This window comes from Ctenopharyngodon idella, chromosome 3 (genome assembly GCF_019924925.1).
Source record: "Ctenopharyngodon idella isolate HZGC_01 chromosome 3, HZGC01, whole genome shotgun sequence".
NCBI lineage: Eukaryota > Metazoa > Chordata > Actinopteri > Cypriniformes > Xenocyprididae > Ctenopharyngodon > Ctenopharyngodon idella.
The window spans coordinates 27764793-27790864 of NC_067222.1; the positions used below are offsets into that span (position 1 = coordinate 27764793).

A 26072-nucleotide genomic window follows, 5' to 3' on the forward strand; every position below is an offset into this window, starting at 1 on the left:
GTCAGTCACGAGAAAACCCCTTAACTGTTAAAAGGACAAGATAATACATCTGACATTTAAACAGATTTTTTATTATAACCATAGGACTGAGCTGAAGGAAAATGCTAAATCTGAATGCAGGTAATAAACTTGCTCACTCAATCTCTTTCTCACAATACTCTTCTACATAATGCAGTAAGCTTGAATGAACAATATCAATTGAGAACAAACAGTTTATGTTGCTAAGGGTGTTGTGTAGTGATACACAGAACCGTTGGGTGAAGCAGTCATAGCCGTGTTTTATCGTGAATAAAACACAGCTATTGACCAATCAGAATCAAGGACAGGAACTAACCGTTTTGTAATGTTAAATAAATGTTGTTCTGTTGAGCTTCATCAAAGAATCCTGAAACAAAGTATCACAGTTTCCATTGATAATAATAATAATAAATATTTCTTGACCAGCAAATTAGTATACTAGAATGATTTCTGAAGAATAATCACACACACACACTGAAGACTGGGGTAATGATGCTGAAAATTCACCTTTGCCATCACAGAAATAAACTACATTTTAAAATATATTAAAATAGAAAAAAAATGAAATTGTAATAGTATATCACAATATTATTTATTTATTTATTTTTTACTGTATTTTTAATCAAACAAATTTAGCCTCACAGCCTTACACTCAGAGTAGTTTTTTTTTTTTTTTTTTTTTTTTTTAAGTAAATTAGTCATTTCAGTCTTGTAGTGTAAGCTTTGCATAAAACACAGGGGGGTTTGTGCTCAAGTTCAGGTTCAAATATTGAATACGAACTTGTGTTCTCTGTGTGTGTCAGTGTCCAGGACGAGCTTCTCTGTACCACAATTGGGGACGGCCTGCACGACCGAGTATATGGAGTCGCAGGTCAAGTTGGAACAGCTTGGGTCGATCCTCTAGATGCCTGGGGATGGGGGGCGGAGGTAGTTTACGGGTTCGTAGCCCTCACTCTCGTCCCGCTGAGCAGGAGTCCCTGCTGTCTCCTCCGCCCCCTCCTCTGCATCCGCCTCTTCTCTCTAGACACTTCGTCCCACGCAGAGAACGACGGGCTCTCTCTTTGGAGCTTCCGGAGCTGCTGCAGGTGCCCGGACCAGCCCTGCCTCCTCTGCACCCCCGGCAACGTAAAAAGAGCTTCTCTGGGGGTCTGGGAAGCGTTGGAGAGCACCAGGACTGTAATGGAAAGACACCATCAGTCCAACCACAAATCATCAGTGAAGTCTACCCTCAGGTTAATACACGCAAGGACAGGGAGGATCTGGATGATGACTATGTAAGTGCCCAGTAAACCTAGTAATTGTTTTAAGGAATAGTTCACCTATAAATAAAAAGTGTCATTGTGATGTTCCAAATCCATTTGAATTTGGTTGAACACAAAAGGAGAAATTAAGTCAAATGTACTGGGTGCTCTTTTCCATACAGATAAGCTCCAAAAATAAAGAAAACAAAAGCACCATAAAAGCAGTCCATATAAATACATCTCATATTCCAAGTCTTCTAAATCCATACGATAGTTTCGGATTAGATCAGAATAGCAACTTAAATGTTGATCTGATCTAATTTATACTACTGTTTGTACAGTAATTAATAATTTTAATTCAGCAAGGATGCATTAAATTGATCAAAAGTGACAGCAAACACATTTATAATGTTCCAAAAGATTTCTATTTCAAATAAATGCTGTTCTTTTCAAAATTTCTATTTATCAAAGAGTCCTGAAAAATACATCACTGTTTCCACAAAAATAAGTAAGCCGTACAACGTTGTGAGTGTGTGTTAGAAATCAGGAATTGTGAGGGAACATTGTGCTTGGTACGTTTTTGGTAACACTTTATTTTGATGGTCCCTTTTGAACATTCTGTTGACTATACTGTAAATAACTTTGCAACTACATGTAAACTAAGTTTCATTAGAGTATTAGTAGACTGTTTGATTAATATCTGCTAACTCTTTATTGTGATGGTCACCCAACAGACAGTCTACGGGCTACATGTAACTTTGCAAGTACATTTCAGCTATATTCTAACCCTAACCCCACAAATCTACTAATACTATACTAACACTCCAATGAGAGTTTGTAGACATGCAGGTGCAACGTTAATTATGGTCAACAGAATGTGTTAAAGGGACCATCAAAATAAAGTGAAACCACATTTTTTGTCTTTAAACCATCCCATCTAGCTAGCACGCTCAGGTCACCTTGGAGCGTCTACATGAGCGTCTACACTGCAAAGCAATCTGGTCGAATGGGTTTTCGACTTCCTCTGGAAGTGGTCAAAAGTAGACATGCTCAAAACGTTTTAGACCCGTTTACACTTGTATTTAGTGCCGTCCACTCGTAATCGGATCGACCAAAATGCATCTTAATTCCAGGTGTAAACAGGGCCTTAGAATGATTTCTGAAGGATCATGTGACACTAAAGACTGAATTGTACTAAAGTAATTGCTGAAATAAACTTTTTCAGAAATGAACTTTTGAACGGTAGTGTATTGTTTCTGAAGGCTTGAATTATGCTACTTTTATGGTGTTTTTTTTTTTTTTTTTTTTTTTTCATTTATGGAGCTCAAGAAGTTGGTGTTCCATGGAAGAAAGATTTGATAAAAATTAGTTGCCTTTTAAAGGGTAATTTTGTTGAATTATCCGAGAATTCTGGAGAGGAGGTAGTATTGTCCCTGTAAAAAAAAAAAAAAAGAAGAAGAAAAAAACGTTCTGCACACATTGTAAATCTGCTTAAGCAGAGCCAATTGTCCATACAATCAAATACACAATGAAAATCACCCAATTATTATCTGTTGAGGAGGAACGCTAACAGATGGCAGTAGGATTTTAGTTTTTAATTTACAGCCAGACTCTCTTGTTTTGTAAGCAATTAAGAGTAACATGGCAGCTCCAAGGGGACATGAAACATTGGAAAGCTCCGTTTCATAACTGCTTCAACTAACAAATGCGTCTCCAAGAAAATTCTCCCACCCTGGATCCTGCAGAATTAATCTCAGTCCTCATCTTTGCCAAAAAATATTCAACTAAATGCTTTTTCTGTCTGCAGAGTTTATGTTTCCGGATCCAGAAGATGATAGAAGTGTACAGACCAGACTGGTGTGAGACCAGGGAGGACTGGTCTGTCTTCCTCTTCTCTCCTCAAAACAAGTCAGTCCTTTCACTGTCTCCTCTTTTTCAATACATAATAGTCATGAACAGTCTTCATAAGAGCTGAGGGAAGCTGTTTCACCTACTGACCTTGTTCACAAACAATTTATGTAGGTAGTTTTACATGATATGTGGTAATGATGGCATGTAAAGAGTTCTCAGTTAATTTTCAATGAGAAAGAAGCCGATAAACGGACATATATAGTTTTGCGTTTGTAGCTGCCGTGTGTGATTGACCCATCAGGTGATTGTTGTGTTATTTTTATTATATTTGGCATTTAACTTTTATGTGGTCAAAAAGACTGCAGCAAAACTTGTCACTAATAACAAATAAATACCATTGTATAAATGTCATTTTGTTTTAACTTTGTTAAAACCCCCACCTCCGTATTTTTCCTTAAGCACCCCCTGCTCAAGATATGTTCTCGCGGCTATGTTTATGTTTACGTGTCTTTCATGGAACCTGACCTCATTATAACACAAAACAGATTAGGAGTTGCTCCACGCCCAAGAACAGGTTGAAATTAAGCAGATAAAGGGAAGCTTGTGTCACAGGTTGTTTCCTATAATGCTACTGATTTGATCTCTGAGTAATACAGAGGGAAAGATGCCCGCACACCTCTTCTTCTCTCCTATGGTAACTCGGCCAGCAGTTATTCTGCAATTCCTGCCTGATCAATAGCACTGATGGGCTGCCAGCTCTTTAGAGGGTGGCTTGATTAGGATATTGATCGGTGTCAGAGAGATAGGAGCCGATTATTCCCACCCTCTGCCTGTCAGTCTGTTTTTTCCAAACTGTCTAGTCTTTGAATGTCCATCTAAAGTTTGTGCTGTAATGGAAAAATTGAGAAATTTGACTGTTCCAACACCTAGTGAGCTGTCAGAACGCATTTTGACGAGCTCCGTGAAAAAATAAATCCAAGATGGCAGATGAAGTGAGAATCATATTATACTACCATTCAAAAGTTTGGGGTCAATAAAAAATGTAGTTTATTTCATTGTTTTTTTAAAGAAATTGCTACTTTTGTTCAGTGAGGATGCATTAGATTGATAAAAAAAATATTTTTAAAGTATAATTAATTTCCTACAATCCATACAAACATAAACAGAATATAAATCAAAACTGTGTAACGTTACCAAATGAAATGTCAAACCCAGGAAGAGGTAACAACTGTGAAGCTTTTGGGGTGATTTTCTCAGCTTTTTTGTTCAAAATGTTGCTTTTTTTAATGAAACTTGCCTATTAGCTGTTGAAATCAATTGCAAGTCTATTCACACTTATAGATTCTAAATAGCACGCTTGTGTTTCCATTACTGTTTGGCTGCTGTCTATGTAGGCAGTAGGCAGCTTACTAGGCTTTGGAACAATGTTGCTTTGTCTCTATATATCTCTTTTCCTGACTTCCCGTTTATTCTTCAGGTTCAGGTTGTTGTGTCAGTCCATCATAGCCCATAAGCTGTTTGACTATGTGGTGCTGGCTTTTATCTTCTCAAACTGCATCACTGTGGCTCTGGAGAGACCCAAGATTCTTCAGGGTAGCCTGGTAAGACTGAGGCCATAGACCTTTGATTCAGTTGTTCAACCTATTGTTTTAGTTATTGATGATTTTCGTTTGTCCACAAGCAGATATTTTTTTACAGCATTGATGACATTTCATCTTTTCCTTTTCTTCTCTTTTTCTTATATTTCTCTTTTTTCTCTTTCTCTTTCCCTCGTCTTTCTGCAGGAGAGGCTTTTCCTTACCGTGTCCAATTACATTTTCACAGCCATATTTGTGGGAGAGATGACACTCAAGGTAAATATTTACATTCACTGCATGATATATTGCATTGATTTCAGGACTGCCATATTTAGGTTTTTTTCACCCTGTATGCACTGCCATACCTCTGATCTATGGTGATGAATCAAGAGAAAATTATCGATATGATCATTATTTTCACAGCAGTTGCAGATACTGTGACTCTATCTACTACTATGTCAGTCTACTAATAATTAGTGCTCTTTTCCCTTTTTTAATGCGTGTTTTATGGTTTGAATTTTGCTGGAGTACAATTACTTTTCATTTAGTTATGCTAATAACATACAGTGGGGTCTAAAAGACTACCAGTGAAAATTGATCCGGTTTTCATCTTTCTAATTTAATGCAACTTTTCCATTTCCTTTACATTTTTTTTATTATCCGCAAAAAAATTGGAATTGAAAAAAGTTGAATTGAAAAAATGAATAAAAATTTTATCATCTTAGTTTTTGATTTATCCCTCTTTTGCTTTAATGACAGCTGCACAAACAGGTGTTTGATTGAAACCTGATGATCATGTTCTCCAGCATGATTTGAGATCCAAAGAGCATCTTGTGCTTCAGTGGAAATTATCTGACCATCTGTACAAAGATTCACTTGATCAATGTCACAAATTTCTTCAGTGACCTAGAAATAGTGCTGAATGTTAAAATTTCTGTTAAAACTTTTTGTTTAGAGATTTAAAAAAAAAAAAAAAAAAAAAACATTGTACCCTGCTGTGTCTATGAAGGAATATTACATAATGCATCATTATATTAAACTTTGATAGATATTAAGCAAAATTACACACACACAAATTTGTTGGTGACAAAAGACTGTGGTCGTTTGAATGAGTAATTAGCTAAATATCTTCCAGAAGATGAAACAGTGTGTGTGTATCTCTAATGCATCTCTCATTTCATCATTTTCATTCACTCTATGTCTCTTTCTCACTAGTTTTCACTCACGCTTTCTCCTGTGGACCTCTTGAGAGTGGGGTATTACTTTTGCTGGCTCTCTCATGACAAGCAATTAAGCAATGATATTAATTAGAGCCAGTTTCCTCTTTCAGATGCAGTCAATCTCACAGTCTGGCCCATCTATTCAGCTGCAAGCACTTGGCACTTGTAGGTCATCAATTATGTAACTTAATCAATTATTAAGAAATGGAACAAACAAGAGATAAACCTGTCAAAAGTGACACATTTTCTTAGTCCTCTGACACATTTTCTTAGTCCCAGACCACTGTGCTTAAGTGAATGAGTATTTTATTTTATTTTATTTTATTTTATTTTATTTTATTCAAACTGCTTGTCCTATATTGGGTTGTGAGGTTTACACACACACACACACAAACACACACACACACAGATATATATGTATGCATATATAATATATAATGTGTGTATATATATATATATATATATATATATATATATATGTACATATTAGGGCTGTCAATAGATACATTTTTTTTTTAATCGCGCACCCTTAATCGCGATTAATCGCACACTTATCGTGAAATTAAGCGTACACCATTTATCTTGTTTAACACATCCACTTTGCCATCATTGCCTATATCCAGCAAGGTAAACCATCAGGTTGAAGTGTGATTCTCACAAAACTGTATTTTTCACCTTTTTTCAAGGTAAATTTAGATGTCTTTCCAAAAAAGGACACCAAATAACCAAATATTTTTTCATATAATTCATACATTTATGTACACCAAAGCACCCATAAAAAATAAAATAAAAATCACAGCAAAGAGAATCAGAATTCACAGTGTATAGTATGGGCAACAGCAAAGAGCTTGTTTACATTTTAGGCAAGTCAAGTTGCAATACTGAACAGGACCACTTGGAGATGCCGAAAAAAAGTCCTAAACAGCCACCTTGACCTGCATATATACTAAAGAACATAGCAACATACACAGGACAAATCCAAACATTATCCTGAATGTGAATGTACTGAAATGTGTCTGTGCATAAATACAATGTGCGATCAGTGCGTCGAAAGCGCTCTTACGTGATTTGTTTGCGCATCAATATAACAGACTCACGCGTGCTTCTGTACATCACCACAATCGTCTTTACTTTGATTGCAATCCTCATCCATCAAAACTTTCATAGCTAAAAGCTGATTTGCTTTATCCAGCCGATAAACATAGTTTTCATATCATCTGTCCATACAGCGGTGAGATGTTTGACATTCCGTTCAGACAGGAACAGCGCGATGCAGGAGGGCTCGCACTCTTCAGATACAATGACACAATACAGAGTTTGTGTTTTAAAGCGAAACAGACACCGGAATGAATTATTTTCTGTATAATAATTATACAAGAATTACATTTCTTTAGATGTTTTAGATAGCATTTCATAAATCATATTGTTGTCAGCGTTTGAAATGTCATGTCAACTAACCATACGCAGTCAATATATAATGCGTGTATCCTTTACTGTGGACATTTTTAAAAGCATTGGTGCAGTGGGAAACACAAGTCAAACAATGATTCCACCTTTCTCTCGGGGACCAGAAAGTCAACAATTACAGTTCATCCTTGGGGAGGCAGATTCTGCAAGCTACTGCAAAAATATACCTACCGGTTTAACCGCCTGAGGGGCAACGGCTGATTTTACTGTCCCCAACCCACCTACACTCGACTAATAGGAGTTCTGCAAGCAGATCTGCTCTCACTCAAAAAGCACCTCCTTAAATTGCTAGCATGAGTGTCACATTACTGTACTAGCCTGGTATACATCACTGATTTATTATTGGCTTCTTTTGGCAGTATTGTAAAGAAACTGTCAGACTAATACAGCCCAAATTGATCCCAAGAAAGAGCAGATATGTGTAGCAGTACGATATCTCATTTCTTAAAAGTACATAATTCTCTGTGTCTATCTCTGTTTTCTTGCTCTTTTTGCTCTTCTCACTTTTAGACCTCAGCCAATGCTGACGTCAGACTGAGTGTGTGTGCGCGTATTTCTTTTTGCTGTCACTCGTCTTGTTAGTGTCACAAGAATCTGCCTGGGAGGCCTAAGGCTCGGGTCACCTTGGAGCTTCAATGGATTTTGTATTTTCGTCACTTTTTCTGTTTTAGTTTCTCTGTTTTTCTGCTGTTTTTTCACAAATTAAATTGTTTTTTAAGTCTTGAAGTCATACTGTATCTCACAGCCATCAGCAGTTCCCTTAAGTACATCTGCATCACACCACTGACATAATGGTGGATTTTAGATGTACTTGTGCAGAGCTGTAAATTCAGCTCTACAGGAAGCACTTTTTAAGGGTTTCAGTTAGAATAGTTGGCTTGGCTTGACTGGAGATCACAAACTCTAACATTGCTGTCTGTTAATGTGTCTGTTTCCCCACTGTGTTTGTTTATTGTAGGTGGTGTCCATGGGTTTGTATATTGGAGAGCAGGCATACTTGCGCAGCAGCTGGAACATTTTGGATGGTTTCCTGGTGTTCGTGTCTTTGATTGACATTGTTGTGTCAATGGCGGGTGGGGCTAAGATCCTGGGCGTCCTGAGGGTTCTCAGGCTTCTTCGCACACTGCGCCCCCTCAGGTACAGCAAGCAGTTGCAAGCATTTTTGTGGTGTTGTCCAACGTATGCTTGGTTTATAACTCTGCAGATGATAAATGGTTTTTTTTTTTCCCCCTTCTAACAGGGTTATCAGTCGAGCTCCTGGACTCAAACTGGTCGTGGAGACTTTGATCACCTCTCTGAAGCCTATAGGAAACATAGTTCTCATCTGCTGTGCCTTTTTTATCATATTTGGCATCCTGGGAGTCCAGGTAAAGAACAAGGGCTCTCTCTGAAACATAATGCCTATACAGTGTGCTACCTGAGATTTTTCATGTATACAAACATTACAGTTTGGAGATTTAAAGAACTGAATACTTCACCAAGGATGCATTAAATTGATGTGACAGAATTTTAACAGTGTAAAAGTCTTTCAGATTTCAAATAAATATGGTTTTGAATTTTCTATTCATTAAAGAATTCTAAAAAAAAAAAAAAAAAATCACGGTTTCCACAAAAATATTAAACGGCACAACCGTTTTTAACATTGATGATAATAAAAAATGTTTCTGCAGCAAATCAGCATATTACAAAGATTTCTGAAGGATCATGTCACACTGAAGACTGGAGTAATGATGCTGAAAATTTTTTTTTTTACTGTATTTTTGATAAAATAAATGCAGCCTTGGTGAGCAAAAGAGCCTTCTTTCAAAATCATTTAAAAACTTAAATCTTTGAATGATAGTGTATATATTTTTTTTAAAATAAACCGTATATAATTCAGATAATACAGGCTTTGAACAGGAGATCTTTTGCATGTTGAACAAAAACTTTACCAGTGCAATAATATTTCTTACCTCTTAAAAAGTTTTTTTTCTACTATTATTTCTTTAATTTCTTTATTTTTTTGATGTCTTATCTTGCCTAGGGCACTAAGTAAGCCTGCCACTGGTGCAATCTTGTCATTTCTTTTCTTTTCTTTTTTTTTTTTTTTTTGATTTTCTGCTTAATCTCACTATCACACCCTTTTTGTCTTTATCACCATTGCTTTCTGTTTCTTTTCATTTATTTGTTCATTATTTGTTCTTATTTCTTCTCCTGGTCTTCTTTCATAACACCCTTTTTTCTTTCAAATACCCCACAGTACTCTGACAGTTTTATTGAAGAGATGTTCGAGACATGGCGTTGAGTGACATGAAGTGTGTGCCATTTCTTTTGTTTCAACAGCTGTTCAAAGGCAAGTTCTACCATTGCTTGGGCCTCGATGTCAAAAACATCACGAACAAGTCTGACTGCATCTTGGCCCATTATAAGTGGGTCCATCACAAGTATAATTTTGACAACTTGGGGCAGGTTAGTTTGTTCTTTGACTGGGCCTATCAAATTTTATGACAGATTCTGAGCAACTCAGTGTGTTGCTTTGTCTGATCTAAATTTATTGATGTATATGTACATGCTGTTTGTGTGTGCATCTTTATCAGAATTACCTGTCATCGTTTTTGTTGTTGTTGTTGTTGTTGTTGTTGTTTTTGTTTTTTTTTGTTTTTTGCATTACTTATGGTTGTTTATCTGTCCTTGCACCTTATTTGTCTGTTCAACCCTCATCTATCTTTGCTTGTCCCGCTTGTTTTTCCATCCATCTCCATACTTCCGTTTGTCCTTGTTTGTGCTCATATAAATGTGTGTTTATGTTTTTATAGGCTCTGATGTCCCTGTTTGTGCTGGCATCAAAGGACGGCTGGGTCAATATCATGTATCATGGTCTGGATGCAGTGGCAGTGGACCAGCAGGTAATGTTCCCATGTAACATGTTCACTGATGTTCCAATCCTGCCATCCTGATAATACTGACTGGGCGAATGTACAGTATCTCACAGAAGTGAGTACACCCCTCACATTTTTGTAAATATTTTATTATATCTTTTCGTGTGACAACACTGAAGAAATGACACTTTGCTACAATGTAAATTTACACTATAATAGTGTAAATTTGCTGTCCCCTCAAAATAACTCAACATAGCCATTAATGTCTAAACCGCTGGCCACAAAAGTGAGTACACCCCTAAGTGAAAATGTCCAAATTGAGCACAAAGTGTCAATATTTTGTGTGGCCACCATTATTTTCCAGCACTGCCTTAACCCTCTTGGGCATGGAGTTCTCCAGAGCTTCACAGGTTGCCACTGGAGTCCTTTTCCACTCCTCCATGACGACATCACGGAGCTGGTGGATGTTAGAGACCTTGCGCTCCTCCACCTTCCGTTTGAGGATGCCCCACAGATGCTCAATAGGGTTTAGGTCTGGAGACATGCTTGGCCAGTCCATCACCTTTACCCGCAGCTTCTTTAGCAAGGCAGTGGTCGTCTTGGAGGTGTGTTTGGGGTCGTTATCATGTTGGAATACTGCCCTGCGGCCCAGTCTCCGAAGGGAGGGGATCATGCTCTGCTTCAGTATGTCACAGTACATGTTGGCATTCATGGTTCCCTCAATGAACTGTAGCTCCCCAGTGCCGGCAGCACTCATGCAGCCCCAGACCATGACACTCCCACCACCATGCTTGACTGTAGGCAAGACACACTTGTCTTGTACTCCTCACCTGGTTGCCGCCACACACGCTTGACACCATCTGAACCAAATAAGTTTATCTCATCAGACCACAGGACATGCTTCCAGTAATCCATGTCCTTAGTCTGCTTGTCTTCAGCAAACTGTTTGCAGGCTTTCTTGTGCATCATCTTTAGAAGACGCTTCCTTCTGGGACGACAGCCATGCAGACCAATTTGATGCAGTGTGCGGCGTATGGTCTGAGCACTGACAGGCTGACCCCCCACCCCTTCAACCTCTGCAGCAATGCTGGCAGCACCCATATGTCTATTTCCCAAACACAACCTCTGGATATGACTCTGAGCACGTGCACTCAACTTCTTTGGTTGACCATGGCGAGGCCTGTTCTGAGTGGAACCTGTCCTGTTAAACCACTGTATGGTCTTGGCCACCGTGCTGCAGCTCAGTTTCAGGGTCTTGGCAATCTTCTTATAGCCTACGCCATCTTTATGTAGAGCAACAATTCTTTTTTTCAGATCCTCAGAGAGTTCTTTGCCATGAGGTGCCATGTTGAACTTCCAGTGACCAGTATGAGAGAGTGAGAGCGACAACACCAAATTTAACACACCTGCTCCCCATTCACACCTGAGACCTTGTAACACTAACGAGTCACATGACACCAGGGAGAGAAAATGGCTAATTGGGCCCAATTTGGACATTTTTACTTAGGGGTGTACTCACTTTTGTGGCCAGCGGTTTAGACATTAATGGCTGTGTGTTGAGTTATTTTGAGGGGACAGCAAATTTACACTGTTATACAAGCTGTACACTCACTACTTTACATTGTAGCAAAGTGTCATTTCTTCAGTGTTGTCACATGAAAAGATATAATAAAATATTTACAAAAATGTGAGGGGTGTACTCACTTCTGTGAGATACTGTAAATGGTAGTCTTTCAATGTCATATGGATTTTGTCATAAATTTGCATATTGATATCACAGTGAACCTTAAGAGCCAGTCCTCTCATAATAGGGGTTAACCCAAAACAGGCTTTTTATACAGACTTTTAAAAGTACAGTAAAGTGGCAGCACAAATTTAATCACACAGAGCTTATAAAATAAACAAGTCAGTGGCTTTAAGAGAGTCATCAGATAAATACAAATTCTATAGCTAGGATACTACAAGTAAGCTTTAATAACTTTGTATAAAATGTACTTTAATTTCAGAATTAGTCATTTTCGTACTTAGGTGTTAAAAGATCTCTGAAGCAAACATAAGTTACTTTCTTTCAACTAAAATAAAGAGCTTTAAGGAATAAGCACTCAACAGTGAATATTTAATCTTGAATACACACAATCAGCTTCATGAATACTAACAGGCTTTTGGCTCTGAAGCTGAAAAGCAATGACTTTCAAGAGTCCTCGATTCAAAAAGCAGTGAGCTTGCATGGGACCAGCACATAATGATTACGTGTAGGCCTGCAGCCAAACCCTCTCACACTAGATGAGCCCAACATCTCTAAGTAGTCAAACACAGAGCAGATGATAAAAAAAAAAAAAAAAACACACACACACACACACACACACACACACACATGGATTAAATGGCATGTGTAATTTACCTGCTGCATCATCTCTGTCACACCAGAGTCCACTGCAGGATGTAATCTATGTGTGGAAGCAGATGGAAACATGTAGAGTACTGTGTGCTTTCTCATCCCATGTTTTAGAATGAGCCAATTTAGACTTTGGCATCTTTGTTTTGCTCTAACGCTGCTGCTAAGCAACCAAGTAAAAGCTGCACCTAAGTTCATTTTACCATAATTTGACCAATTTCCCTCAAGCTCGTAAGTGTCTGCATGTTGATTTTTACTCAAGGCTGTGTTGAATAAGCATTGTTATTATCATTCCTCATTGTTCTGATTAAAACTTTGATGAAGAACCAGTCCTGACCGGTTTGTGCTACAGAAATTGATATCTCAAATAATGTGACTTATTGACTAGAGGTGGACTTATATTTGTATTAAAAAATGGCTTTACAATATTGTAACCTGGCAGATGACAGGTGAACATCCTTAGCGGCAACCACAAAGCCCTAGCAAATGCCTAGCAACACCCTAGCGACCACCATGAACACCATATTAAAAGCATAACACTCTAGTGACCACCCAGAATAGCATTGCAAATGACTAGCAACACCCCAATGAGTCGTGACTTTCATCCACCTTTCTTTCTGTCTCTTAATTTTTCAGCCCATAACCAATAACAACCCATGGATGCTGCTGTACTTCATCTCGTTCCTCCTGATTGTCAGTTTCTTCGTGCTGAACATGTTTGTTGGAGTAGTGGTGGAGAACTTCCACAAGTGCCGACTGTACCAGGAGGTGGAAGAGGCCAAGAGGAGAGAGGAAAAGAGACTGAAACGCATGGAGAAAAAGAGACGGAGTAAGGAGGAGAAAAAGAGATGAGAGGCAAAATGTTTTGAATGGGTCAATAATGGAATAATAACAGTGGAATAATAATAACCTCCTGTTCAGTTTAATATTGTCTTCAGTTTGGGGAAAACTATATATATATTTATTATATTTATATATAATTTTGTTAAAAATAATGCAATTACTGATATTAGACATGCTGAAGTATGTCAGGCCACAGCCATACTGGTTCCACAGACAGGAGGATGAAATCTAGGGATGCACGATATTATTGGTTCGTCTCCAGAATCGGCTGACAAAGGCTTAAAACGTAAACATCAGCATTGACCCGCTATGAAAAATTATGCCGATATGATTTGCCGATAATAAGACATGTTTATTATGCATCTGCAGTTCTTTCTTGAAGTGAACTTTTGCCTGAATTGTGATTAGATTCACTGTTTTGGATCACAAGCTGAATTTGAGAATGCAGAATGACGCAACAACAACAACCTCCCCCGGGTCCTAATGCCCGCCCGGTAAGGAGTTTTATTTATTTAGGGGGCGCTGTAGGCCTACTTGTTAGACTAATGAAACAAAAGGTAAAATACACAAATAACATTAAGATACTTGTGTTTCTGAATAAATAAAGCAACAACTGATGTCATAAAATCACAAATCTGATTTTATTTAAAAGTCAGAAGGTCAAAACTAATCCAAATCAAAAAAAATTATTTGTTTATAATCAACTCACATTAGAGACTTGGTGTTTTTTTGTTTTGTTTTTTCAAAGAAAAAAAGAAAATATATCGGTATCGGCTATCAGCCAAAATGAGTTGAAAAATATCGGCATATCGGATATCGGCAAAAATCCAATATCTTGCATCCTTAATGAAATCCATAAAGGAAAGTAGGAGGGAGGGGAAGGAAGAAACATAGTGACTGTAAATAAAAAGAGATGATTTGATTTGCACACTAATGCTGAACAACCAGTTTAATTCTCCAGACATCTCATAATAGCTTTAGCCAGATGGAGAGACAGCACAGGTGTGTTCTTTGATGCATCTTTCCTCTGCAGAAAGCAAATCTAGTTTACGGACCAGAGAGTAGCCTTATCATCACACATACATCTTTTGATCATTTTGATGTTAAAATATTCTCCTGTCCCAATTTAATGATAACTAAACTTAATCCATTAGTCGATTGATTTTCAGAAAAGTGTAAGCACTGTGGCTCTGTAGTGCTATCAAATAATTTCTCTTTTTGTTTGAGCGTCATAACAACATTCAGCTTAACTAATGGCATAAGTTTGGGGATGGGATTATAATTATGTTTGACTGGTCAATGTTTGAATTCCATTTGTTGAATATACACACTTCAACTTTAAATATTTGTTGTCAAAAGGTGTGCTTACTCATTTTAAACTGATCTACTCATTTCTCTCAGAGGCCCAGAAGTTGCCCTACTATGCCAGTTATAGTCATGTGCGACTGATGATCCACACTCTGTGCACTAGTCACTACCTGGACATCTTCATCACCTTCATCATCTGTGTGAACGTTGTGACTATGTCACTGGAGCACTACAGCCAGCCTCATGTAAGATCAAACGCAGGCCTCATCCTCTAAATAATCTTTATTATTTAGATTTGTTTCTACCATATTGTATTTTTATCATTATAGCCATCATTGCGGATTTGGCTTTACAGTATATCCCTTGCCTTGTTATTGTTTTCAGTGAGACAATTTTATTCACAATTCAGAAATTTCCCACAGTCCCCTTGGGGATTTGAGACTGACACACTGGGGCTCCATAAATTTAAGAACATTTCTGCTCTGAAACGCATACCTTTGCAAAAAACACATGTGACTTGCCTCAATTTATTGGGCTTTACACAAACATTCGTAGAATATATGATATTGTTATATAGCTAATGTAAAAATGACTGCTTCATCTGACTTTATGAACCTGAGGCGAAAGTCTTTTAATCATTCACACCTCTCTTGTTCTCTTCCTCTGTCTCTCTGGCTTCCTCTCCATCTGTATGTTTCCTTCCCCCCAGTCTCTGGAGATCACACTCAAGTACTGTAATTATTTCTTCACCAGCACCTTTGTGCTGGAGGCTGTCCTGAAGCTCATCGCATTTGGCTTCCGACGTTTCTTCAAAGACAGGTATTCAGTTCATTCCCCTCCTCACCCTTCATCTCCTCACGTTTTCTCTGCTACGATCGCTAATTGATTTAATGAATTCACTAGATGTCAATTCCACCTGACCGAATCCTCTTAGTTTCTTCTCTGGAGTCACTGGAGGGTGTTTTATTGGCAAAATGTTGCTTCTGCTGTTGCATTTATGACGCAGATAGAAATGAAATTAGCCCTGCATGGTGTTAATAGAACAAAGCGCACCTGACTACAGAGAGAGCGAGAGTGAACATAGTTATTTGTCTCGAGGGTTTAATGAAATCTCTCTCCTGTGTTTGTTTACCTAATAGAACTTCTATTTATCATTAGGCGGACTACAAGAGTGGTTCCTCTGGCTTGTCTTAAACTAATACTGACATGTATCGAGGTGCATCGAGAAAGCACAGGGTGTAAACATCCTGGCATTTTGTAGCTTTATTAGAATATATGGTATTGACCCATTTAAAAGAGTAAAAAACACAGGCTCACACCGCAACACACTTTGTCTTTTTTATTCACGCATATTTGGGTCTGACACCAGAAAGCTTTCAACAAGCCATTATTTATTGTCGTAGCTCTCCATGCCTCTTAACTAGGTCACAATTACGAGCTGGATGGCAGAGGTGTGTGCACAGACAGGTGTGCTGCGGCTGGTTCCAGCACCGCAGATGTGGGCAACTGTGATTTGTGCTGTAAAAACGAGCCGGCCCTCGTCCTGCATTAGCGAATGAGGTCACCTATGCTGGAGTGGGTCCTTAATTCTCCCTAATTGGGTGTTATTAAGTGGTCCCCAGCAACAATGCAAGACCTGTTTGACCAGACCGATCTTCAAATGTTAATTTCTTTTAAGCCACCTCTCTGGAGGAATAAATGACCAGACTGAAATGAAACTAGAGAGAAAGGTTGGATTCAGAGTGCATGAAAGTTGAATTTTTGCATAACTAAGCAAATCTGTCCCCTGTGTATGTGTGCAGGTGGAACCAGCTGGATCTGGGAATAGTGCTGCTGTCAGTAATGGGCATCACACTGGAGGAGATAGAGATAAGTGCAGCTCTGCCCATCAACCCTACCATCATACGAATTATGAGGGTGCTACGTATCGCACGTGGTTAGTCACGCAAACACAGACACTGACCACTGGCTAATACTATTCATCATAGCTGCTGATAGACATTAAACTCTTAAAAACCCTTAAAGGGTTAGTTCACCAAAAAATGAAAATTCTGTCGTTAATTACTCACCCTCATGTCGTTCCACACCCGTAAGACCTTCGTTCATCTTCGGAACACAATTTAAGATATTTTTTGATAAAATCCGATGGCTCAGTGAGGCCTCTATTGACAGCAAGATAATTAACACTTTCAGATGCCCAGAAAGCTACTAAAGACGTATTTAAAACAGTTCATGTGACTACAGTGGTTCAACCTTAATGTTATGAAGCGACAAGAATACTTTTTGTGCACCAAAAAAACAAAATAATGACTTTATTCAACAATATCTAGTGATGGGCGATTTCAAAACACTGCTTCATGAAGCTTCGAAGCTTTACTAATCTTTTGTTTCGAATCAGTGGTTCGGAGCATGCATCAAACTGCCAAAGTCACGTGATTTCAGTAAACTAGGCTTCGTTACGTCATAAGTGTTTAGAAATTTCAATGGTTCACCACTGGGGGGCATGACTTTGGCAGTTTGATACAAAAAATTCTTAAAGCTTCGAAGCTTCATGAAGCAGTGTTTTGAAATCGCCCTTCACTAGATATTGTTGAATAAAGTCGTTATTTTTTTTATTTTTTTTTGTGGAATGACATGAGGGTGAGTAATTAATGACAGAATTTTCATTTTTGGGTGAACTAACCCTTTAAAATCTACAATTAGGTGATCTGTCCTCATGCTTGCTGAATACAGAGGCATTTTTCCCTATTCTGGATTCCCTTACCAGTAAGGATGGGTCATGATGGTTGACCAATCCAACAACCGATTGGTTGAAATATATGATATATATATAAGTGTGTGTGTGTGTGTGTGTGTGTGTATATATATATATATATATATATATATATATATATATATATATATATATATATATATATATATATATATGAATATCAATGGAGCAAGTGTAAACTCAGAACCTCTTGCTCTTAAAGCAAGAAATATTCCTCTAACCCACATCAGCTTGTGTTCAGATAAGACTGAAATCCTAGAATCACCTCTGCCACACATCCATTCCAGTGTAATCTCCACAAGTGCTTATTGTCACACACCACAGCCTTTATTCTCCTGACTTTTATCTGTATTTCTGTTATTTTTAGCCCTTTATCACTTTTATTGAGTGGCAAGTAGCGAGGGAACAGGAAATGATGGGGAGTGAGAAGACGAATGGAACTGAGAAATGTTGCGTGCCAGATTTGAACTTGATGCCCTACATGAGCACCACAGCCCAATGTGTTTTAGCATGTCCGTTAATCTTTTTTTAATCTTTTGTCTTAATAAATGACAAAAATCTATTTATTTTGTCTGCATTGTTCTACAGATCAGATCAAATTGCTTTATTTCCCTTCTCAGTGTGTCGTTTAATCTTTTAATCAGCCAGCCAGCCTGAAACACAAACGAACTCACTTCATGTACAGAATATTGTTACGAAATTTTGTTTAATTGCATATCTCCAGTGCCAAATTCCCCAAATCTGTCGTTTTCTCCTCCCCATTTCCCTCTAATACCTGATCAGTGGCCCATGTGTTGATAAGCCCTTAATAGCCGATGAGTCTTACGTTTGCCTCATTACCCAATACGAGCCTTAGAAATATTGACTCCATCATACCAAAATGATATTTTGCACAGGTCAGTGATGCTGTATTATTGAGGATTGATCTGTTTGTCTAGAGTTTAATCTGGTATTTAATCCTGCTGTTGTCCACAGCCATCACTGAGTCAGTGTGCCATCACTCTACATATGTACAGGGAGAGGGTGGCAGTGTGAGGGTTTAATTTTAGCCCTGACCTTTTCCTTCTCTCCTCATTAGTCGTTTAGGCTAGAATTAAACCAAGGTGGGAGGGGGGATCCTTGTCGGTTATCGGCCTTTTTGTTTTTCTTCTTCTGAAATGATCAACGCCTTGTAGACATGCACCCACACTGAGCTGTCTTGTTGAACTCTCTGTAACTCTCTTTCTCTATCTCTCTCTCTCTGACAGTGTTAAAACTGTTAAAGATGGCAACAGGAATGAGAGCACTGCTGGATACTGTAGTCCAAGCCCTGCCACAGGTGATAATACCATTGCAAACACCCTGATGAAGCATCACATTGTTACCCCACCACCTTTTAGTCACATTTTGGCTTGAAAAGAGGAAGTCATCCAAGCTGTGTCGACGACAAGAACAGGCTGCTCATTGGCCCATGAAAATTGGTGACTCATAGGAACCATAAACTTGCTCAGGGCGGATAATATCCCCAAAAGCAAGAATAAAGTACCTGCTTTTGCGCGCACACACACACTCATCTTATTCATAGCTTTTTTAACTATGATACATTAATAACAAAGTTCATTTTTATGTCACAGCTTTAAAGCACTACATAAAATTGCATTAAAAAAAAAGTGATATGAAAAAGGAATGACTCAAATAAAAGTGGAGACTCTAGATGGAAAGATCCATCTCCCATAGAGCATAGATTTGAGAGTTTGAGAAATATTTAAAAGACACAAGTTTGAAGAAAGAAGTAAAATGAAAAGAAAGCAGTTCACACAGACTCCATTAAGCAATCAGAACTCTTTCATAACCGAACACAGAGTGTTGTTGTCATCTAAGTGGTCACAGAGTGGTAACTGCTTCAGGAGAAAACTGCTGGCTAGACATCGCCAAGGTGGAGTAAAGCTTCTCTCCTCTGTGGATATCGATCCCTTGTTCATTACTGCTGGGCCCAATGTCTTATCCCCATGGCATCTGTGAGGTAATTAACGCTGCAGCTGATTAAAGAGCCACTCAGGCACACAGTTCTGCCACACAGTTCTTATTTAGTACATCCTTCCAGAAACTCCTGTGCATTTCCTTTACAACTCTCTTAGAGATACTGCTCATTCCCCATTGGCTTCAAATTGACTTTACAGTAGTTTAGACCTTATTATGGTCCTCATATAGATTTTGTTTTGCAGTAGACATACCTTAAACCAGTTCAAAATTTAAGAATTTCTCTTTTGCTCACCAAGGCTGCATTTATTTGATCAAAAATACAGTAAACATTAATATTGTGAAATATTAATACAATTTAAAATAATGTAAGTTTTATCATTTAAAAACTGTTTTCTATTTTAATATATTTTATTCCTGTGATGGCAAAGCTGTATTTTCAGCATCGTTACTCCACGTCACATGATCCTTCTGAAATCATTCTAATATACTGATTGGCTCCTCAAGAAACATATTATTATCAGTATAGAAAACAGTTGTGCTGCTTAATATTTTTTGTGGAAACTGATCCTTTTTTCAGTATTCTTTGATTAAAGGTGGTAGGGTTGATCATAGGTAGGTCAGGCTAGCAATAGCGAGCTAGCTTTGAAAGCATAAGATCCTACCCTCCCTTAAGAGCGTCTCCAAGGCCAAGCCTCCTACAAAACACATGAACGCGTACAGCAGTGAGCAAACAAAAGTGTCACGAGAGACGGCATTAAACTACCTCATGTCTCAAAACATATAACATTACAGTAATAATGAATGTAAACAACTTAAAGAGCACTGACCTGTACCACCTGACTGTTGCAGATTCATTTTGGCATTGATAGTGTTGCTAATGAAACGCACAAAGTCACAAACCGCTCCGAGTATAACGTTATGGGTTTCCATCTCTTCCAAATTACGGTTAGTTATGGTGTAAACGCAGCATAAGCTCATTGTTTTGGTTCAGGAGGAACTGCAAAACATGGCTGTTGTTTTGGTTGCGGTGCTCGTGACTGGCGTCTGTCTTAACTCTGCATACAGTAGCATGAAACGCGCTGATGACGTACCATGTCTGAACAGGGTGTGCAAGGGTATGTAAAAACATAGGTTGACAGGCAGGTAGGACATCCTGTCGTATCCCTCGGAACGAGGGGTATGATTGGACGAACGTTTTATGGTTCTATGCCTTCCACAAACGATATAAATACATTTAGACCACTTAACTTAGTAATTGCTATCGGGAGGTGAAGAGAACCAGTGTAACAAAAAATTATTTTGAAGCAAATCACCTACCCTGCCTTTAATAGAAAGTTCAAAACAACAACATTTATTTGAAATAGAAAACTTTTGTAACATTATAAATGTCTTTACTGTGCCTTTTGATCAATGGAATGCATCCTTGCTGAATAAAAGACTGACAATAATTGAATGATACCATGTTTTTTGGACATAGTACCAGTGTATTCTTTGAAGCACCTTGGAGAGTACCTAAGGTGCATGAATATAGTAATCATGCAGTACCACAATATATATCAGATGGTGTGGATTTACCATCTGTGTGAAACCAGTGCTTGATTCTAAGCTGCCTAACCAATATTTTGTGCTTCATAGGCTAGTGAAAAACCTAGTGACATAGACTACATATTTAGCCATCATAGGCTCATTTTAGATTGAAACATAGCCAGAGATGGAATCATTTTACTTTAGGAATAAACAGAGGTATGAAGCAGTTTTACAGCTATTGTGCACACATCCTGATTCTGTTAAGTCATAAAGTTTCCCTTGACATCTTAAAGCCAAAATGACTTTGTAATTTTGTAGCATTGGTTTGTAGGTTTGATAGGCCATTACTTAGCATTAAATGGTAATAAAGCTCAGTTGTTGTTTTATCATACCCGCTGACACGCCACATAAAATGACACAGCCAACCACATTCTGTAACTATACAAATTACAATAATGTGATCTAAGCACATTTTATTCACCATTTTACATGTTTATAGCTCTCTCACACTGTTTTCATAATTATCAGCTTTTTAGGCTAGCTGTTAGCTCATGTGCCATATTCTTTATCACCTTCGGTTTTGTCTCATCTCTTAGTGTTAGTGTTAGCATGGTGAGCCTTGCAAGCATGCATGCTCCATGTGCTTTGGCCGCATTAAGACATAGGTCATTTCCTCCATTATGAGGGTTAATTCTGTCCTCAGAGCTGTACCTCCGACATGACCACTAGTACCATCCATCATTTATAAGCTTTTTAATAAATAAAAAATTTGTTTTGCTTAATTTTGCTGCAGGGAAACAGGTACAGCAGTCGCTTAGACTGTGACTAGAGAGACTCAAATTACAGGGGCAGAGATATTAAAATGTACATTACATTGTACATGTTATTGTTATGTCTGTTCCAGACACTTCTTCCATCTGAATAATAAGAATAAGAATCTTTATTGTCATTGTATGCATACAGTAGTACACAACAACAAAATTAAATTAGCAACTCTAGAAGACGCCTAAAACAGTAGGAATAAATAACTAATAAAAATTAAAAATAGTAACAACAGACAATATAAATTAAACAATATAAACAGTAGTGCAACCACAGTGTACTGCCACATAAAATGAGGTAGTGCAAAGATACTTTTAAACAACATCAATATTGCACATATGTTCATAATTATAACATTCACAATATACTTGTATATTTATGAGCAAAAGTATAATTATATAAGCATTAATACCACAGCAATAAGTAATTAAAAAGATAAAGTGCGTGAGCAAGAGACAGTCTTGGGCAATGATCCCCCGTACTATCTGTACTAAACCTCTGTTTTTTGTTGTTGTTGTTGTTGTTGTTGTTTTTCTTTTTTTGGCTTTGAAACATCATGGCTTTGCAAAAATCATCAAAATCTTTTTTTTTTTTTTTTTTGTCCAAACCAAAATATATGAACATTCTTATAACATCACATATATTTACTTAAGAAACAAAATTGCATTAAAAAATTGGAAAGTATGTCTTGAATTAAATTTATTATTCTTACCCCATTGGCAAATATTTTGTTTTAGCTTTAAGCATAAATATAGCAAAATTTAGTAAGGTTTCAACATTAAAACATGGAAAAAATGCCTTTTTTTAAGGCACTCTAGAATTACTGTGGTTTTTAGAAGGCGTCTTACTTGGAATTGTAAATTATCTTCTTTAAACTATAAAAAAAATTATTAAAAATAATTTTGTCATGAATACAGGGCAGCACTGTTTAGCTATACAATTACAGAGATTTAGTGCAAAAATATAAACTTTTGTGCACTAACTTTTGTTTGTACTTTCGCTTTATCGAGATTGTGGTACTGCTCTTGGCATTTGTATGATAATTGTTATTTGCTTTGGATAAAATCATCTGCTGAACAATTCCATGTAAATGTAATACGGTGTGCTTGCCTGTATATTGTGTCAGGGATGAATGCATATGTGCTGGTTTCAGTCTTGATTGGTGTGTTTCAGGTGGGGAACCTTGGACTCCTCTTCATGCTGCTCTTCTTTATTTATGCAGCACTCGGGGTGGAATTGTTTGGAGAGCTGGGTAAGCACATACTACTCCTCTTTAACTCCTTTTGATGCATATTTTCTTTCCTCTCCCTTTCAGTCTTTCCCCCCTAACTGGCTCTATGTCGGTTCTTCTGAATTTGGCATGACTGCATGGGTAACATTGCGACAGAGCTTTTGGTTGATAACATTCAAAATAGTATGCAACAATACAAAGTCTCTCTATGTCTCTATCTGTTCCCTTCAGTTTGCAACGAGGACTACCCATGTGAGGGAATGAGTCGACATGCCACCTTTGAAAATTTTGGCATGGCATTCCTCACCCTCTTTCAGGTGTCCACTGGAGACAACTGGAACGGCATCATGAAGGTACAGTACCATGAGCATCACTTTGTTATAAAAAGAGGTGGGGACAGCTAGTAAAAAATCTTTTTCAAACTTTTATTTATTTAGTTTGGATTTTTAAAATGTTTTTAAAAGTTGCTAAATATTATTACGATTTAAAATAGCTGATTTCTTTTCTAATATATTTTAAAGTGTAATTTATTCCTGTGATGAAAAGCTGAATTTTCAGCATCATTACTCCAGTCTTCAGTGTCATATGATCCTTCAGAAATCATTCTAATATGATGATTAGATGATTTAGAAACGTTTCTTATTATTATCAGTGTTGTGTTGCTTAATATTATTGTGGAAACAATAATACTTTTTTTCAGAATATAGAAATATTTTAGACGACTATTATAAATGTATTACAAATTTAGTTTATAAATGTGTTTACTGTCAATTTTGATTAAGTTAATGTCATTGCCTTAAAAAAGTATTAATTTCTTTCAAAAAAAAAAAAACTTACTGTCCCCAAACTTTTGAACAGAAGTGTAGGTATACAGACTACCTGAAATTGCATATTCTCATTAATAATAAATCTCATTAATATTAATTAATGCATAAATCATTTTAAATGATGAATTTATTTGAAGATGCATTAAAAAAAAAAGTAAATTCAGTGTCCTTTTCCCCCCAGAATAAAATTGTTGTAAAGTTGTCTTTAACTCAAAGTGAACATTCTTGCTGGCCGATTTAAGTATTCAAATGAGCTGACATATTTAATTTGATATCTTCATCCCTTCATCTGCCATTGTTGTTCCTGGGATTTTCTAGATTAGTGGATTAATGCAGTGATCAGCAGTTTAAAACCAAATATGATTTAGATTTGAATATAAGATGTTCAAGATCATAATAAATAGACCCTAATTGCATTAGGTTTGTACTGTATCAGCAACAGAAATGCATTTCATTGTATTTTGTTTTATGATTACATCATGGAAAAACAATTGACATGTAGAATAGACAAGAGAACATTGCTGTCATCACTTTCTGGAACTGAAGAGAACAAGCACTTCTGATGCTGGATCTGCATTCATTATAACACACAAAACAAAGGCAAATCAAATGAGAACTTGCTTATTCTGTGTTAGGTACAACACTGTCATTTCATAAAGTGATAGGAACCAAATCAGCTCAGGAAAAAGGTGTGCTTAAAAGCTGTGCTTAAAAGTACCCATTTAAGTGCAGAGTACTCGACAGAAGAAGCTGACAAATTGCTTGCAGATGATATGACCAGACACTTCAGAGACACATTCACAAGCAAGACGCATATGGTGTATAATATCTAATGTCACCGCAGTAAAGAGGCCAGGATAGGTTGTTATAAAAAGTCCTTTGAGGTTGTGGCTTATAAATCTACAGTATTACAATCTATTCACTTTTCCGCACTTTTCTTGATCCCTCCTTTTGGTTTGTACGTTTTCATTATAGCCTCTTTTATCATTGTTTTTCTCTCATGCTCTCTGTGTCTTTCTCATTTCTAATACACTTGTCTTTGAGGAATGAGTTCTTATCGGCATGTGTAAAGATTTCAATGTTTCATCTGCTCTCCCTCCAACCTGGCGTTTATATGATAGGTATATGATGGAGGAACTACCAGCTCAGCATATTCAGCGCAGTAGTAAACCGCACCTGAATAAATGAGAACACATCGATGCGTAACACCCCACACATACCAGAGTGTGTATTTGATGGAGGGTGACAGGCTCCCCCCATTAGGCACACACACAATGAGTTTTATGGTTTCCTGGCAGCTAAAGCACCATAATCAGAGCTGTAAATTACAACCTGAGTTTCGACATACCTGCAGAGAAGCCACCGCCTCCCAAAACCCAAATCGCACGCATGAGTGGCCACGCAAAATTACTGCGAGAGCCCTACACCCATCTGCCTCTCAGTCACTGCAACTTTTTGAAGAAAAAAAATATTTAGAGTTTATGCTACATCAGAATAAATCAAAATTAAATTGGCAGTTTGGGATTTGTTCCTATTGTTCCTGTTGCTCATGCTAATCAAACTGTAGATGATAAGAGGAGGAAGGGGAAGTCATTTCTCACACAAAGTACTGGTTATCAGCCATCTGTAAAAGTCGAGGCCATGGTAAATTTAAATTATTAAAAAAATACTTAGTGGTTATTGTTTTATTTATGTAATCTAGTATAATTTGTCAAGTGTTCACTGCACAACCCTATTTAAACAAAGTGATCCGACATTTCAGATAGAACGTAAAAATTTACTTAATCAGTATTTTTTTGTCTTGTTTTGGTGTAAAAATATCTAAACATCCTTAAAAGATAAGTTTTCTCTTTAAAACAAAATTGTTCAAACATTTTTAAATTTAAATTTTAATAAGGTAAAACAAATTTCTTTTATGTGTTGTATTGTATTTTATATTACTATTGCTTTCAGACATTGTCTTGAATTAACTTTGTTTTTCCTGTCCTTTCAAAGTATAAACTTTTAAGTTTAAACACCACTTGTTAGGCTTGTGATGTTTTTTAAAAAAAGAGAGAGAGAGAGAGAGAGAGAGAGAGAAAAGATACAATGCCAAATTCATTTAATCAGTATTTTTGTCTTGTTTTCCTTCATAAAATAAAATAAATCTCAT

The 26072-nt window shown here is 37.3% G+C and overlaps 1 protein-coding gene across 6 annotated transcripts in view; it reads left to right on the plus strand.

Moving 5' to 3' along the window:
• cacna1ia (calcium voltage-gated channel subunit alpha1 Ia) overlaps positions 1-26072 on the plus strand; it is a 203365-nt gene that overhangs the window by 155784 nt on the left and 21509 nt on the right. For all 6 annotated transcript variants that reach the window (XM_051887611.1, XM_051887615.1, XM_051887612.1 and 3 more), the window contains 15 exons: positions 822-1292; positions 3067-3167; positions 4588-4711; positions 4895-4963; positions 8333-8511; positions 8615-8741; positions 9697-9822; positions 10170-10259; positions 13264-13456; positions 14872-15023; positions 15488-15597; positions 16581-16714; positions 18799-18869; positions 23036-23114; positions 23325-23446. In XM_051887611.1, coding sequence (XP_051743571.1) covers positions 822-1292; positions 3067-3167; positions 4588-4711; positions 4895-4963; positions 8333-8511; positions 8615-8741; positions 9697-9822; positions 10170-10259; positions 13264-13456; positions 14872-15023; positions 15488-15597; positions 16581-16714; positions 18799-18869; positions 23036-23114; positions 23325-23446 — 2148 coding nt within the window. The remainder of the gene's footprint in view (positions 1-821; positions 1293-3066; positions 3168-4587; positions 4712-4894; positions 4964-8332; positions 8512-8614; positions 8742-9696; positions 9823-10169; positions 10260-13263; positions 13457-14871; positions 15024-15487; positions 15598-16580; positions 16715-18798; positions 18870-23035; positions 23115-23324; positions 23447-26072) is intronic.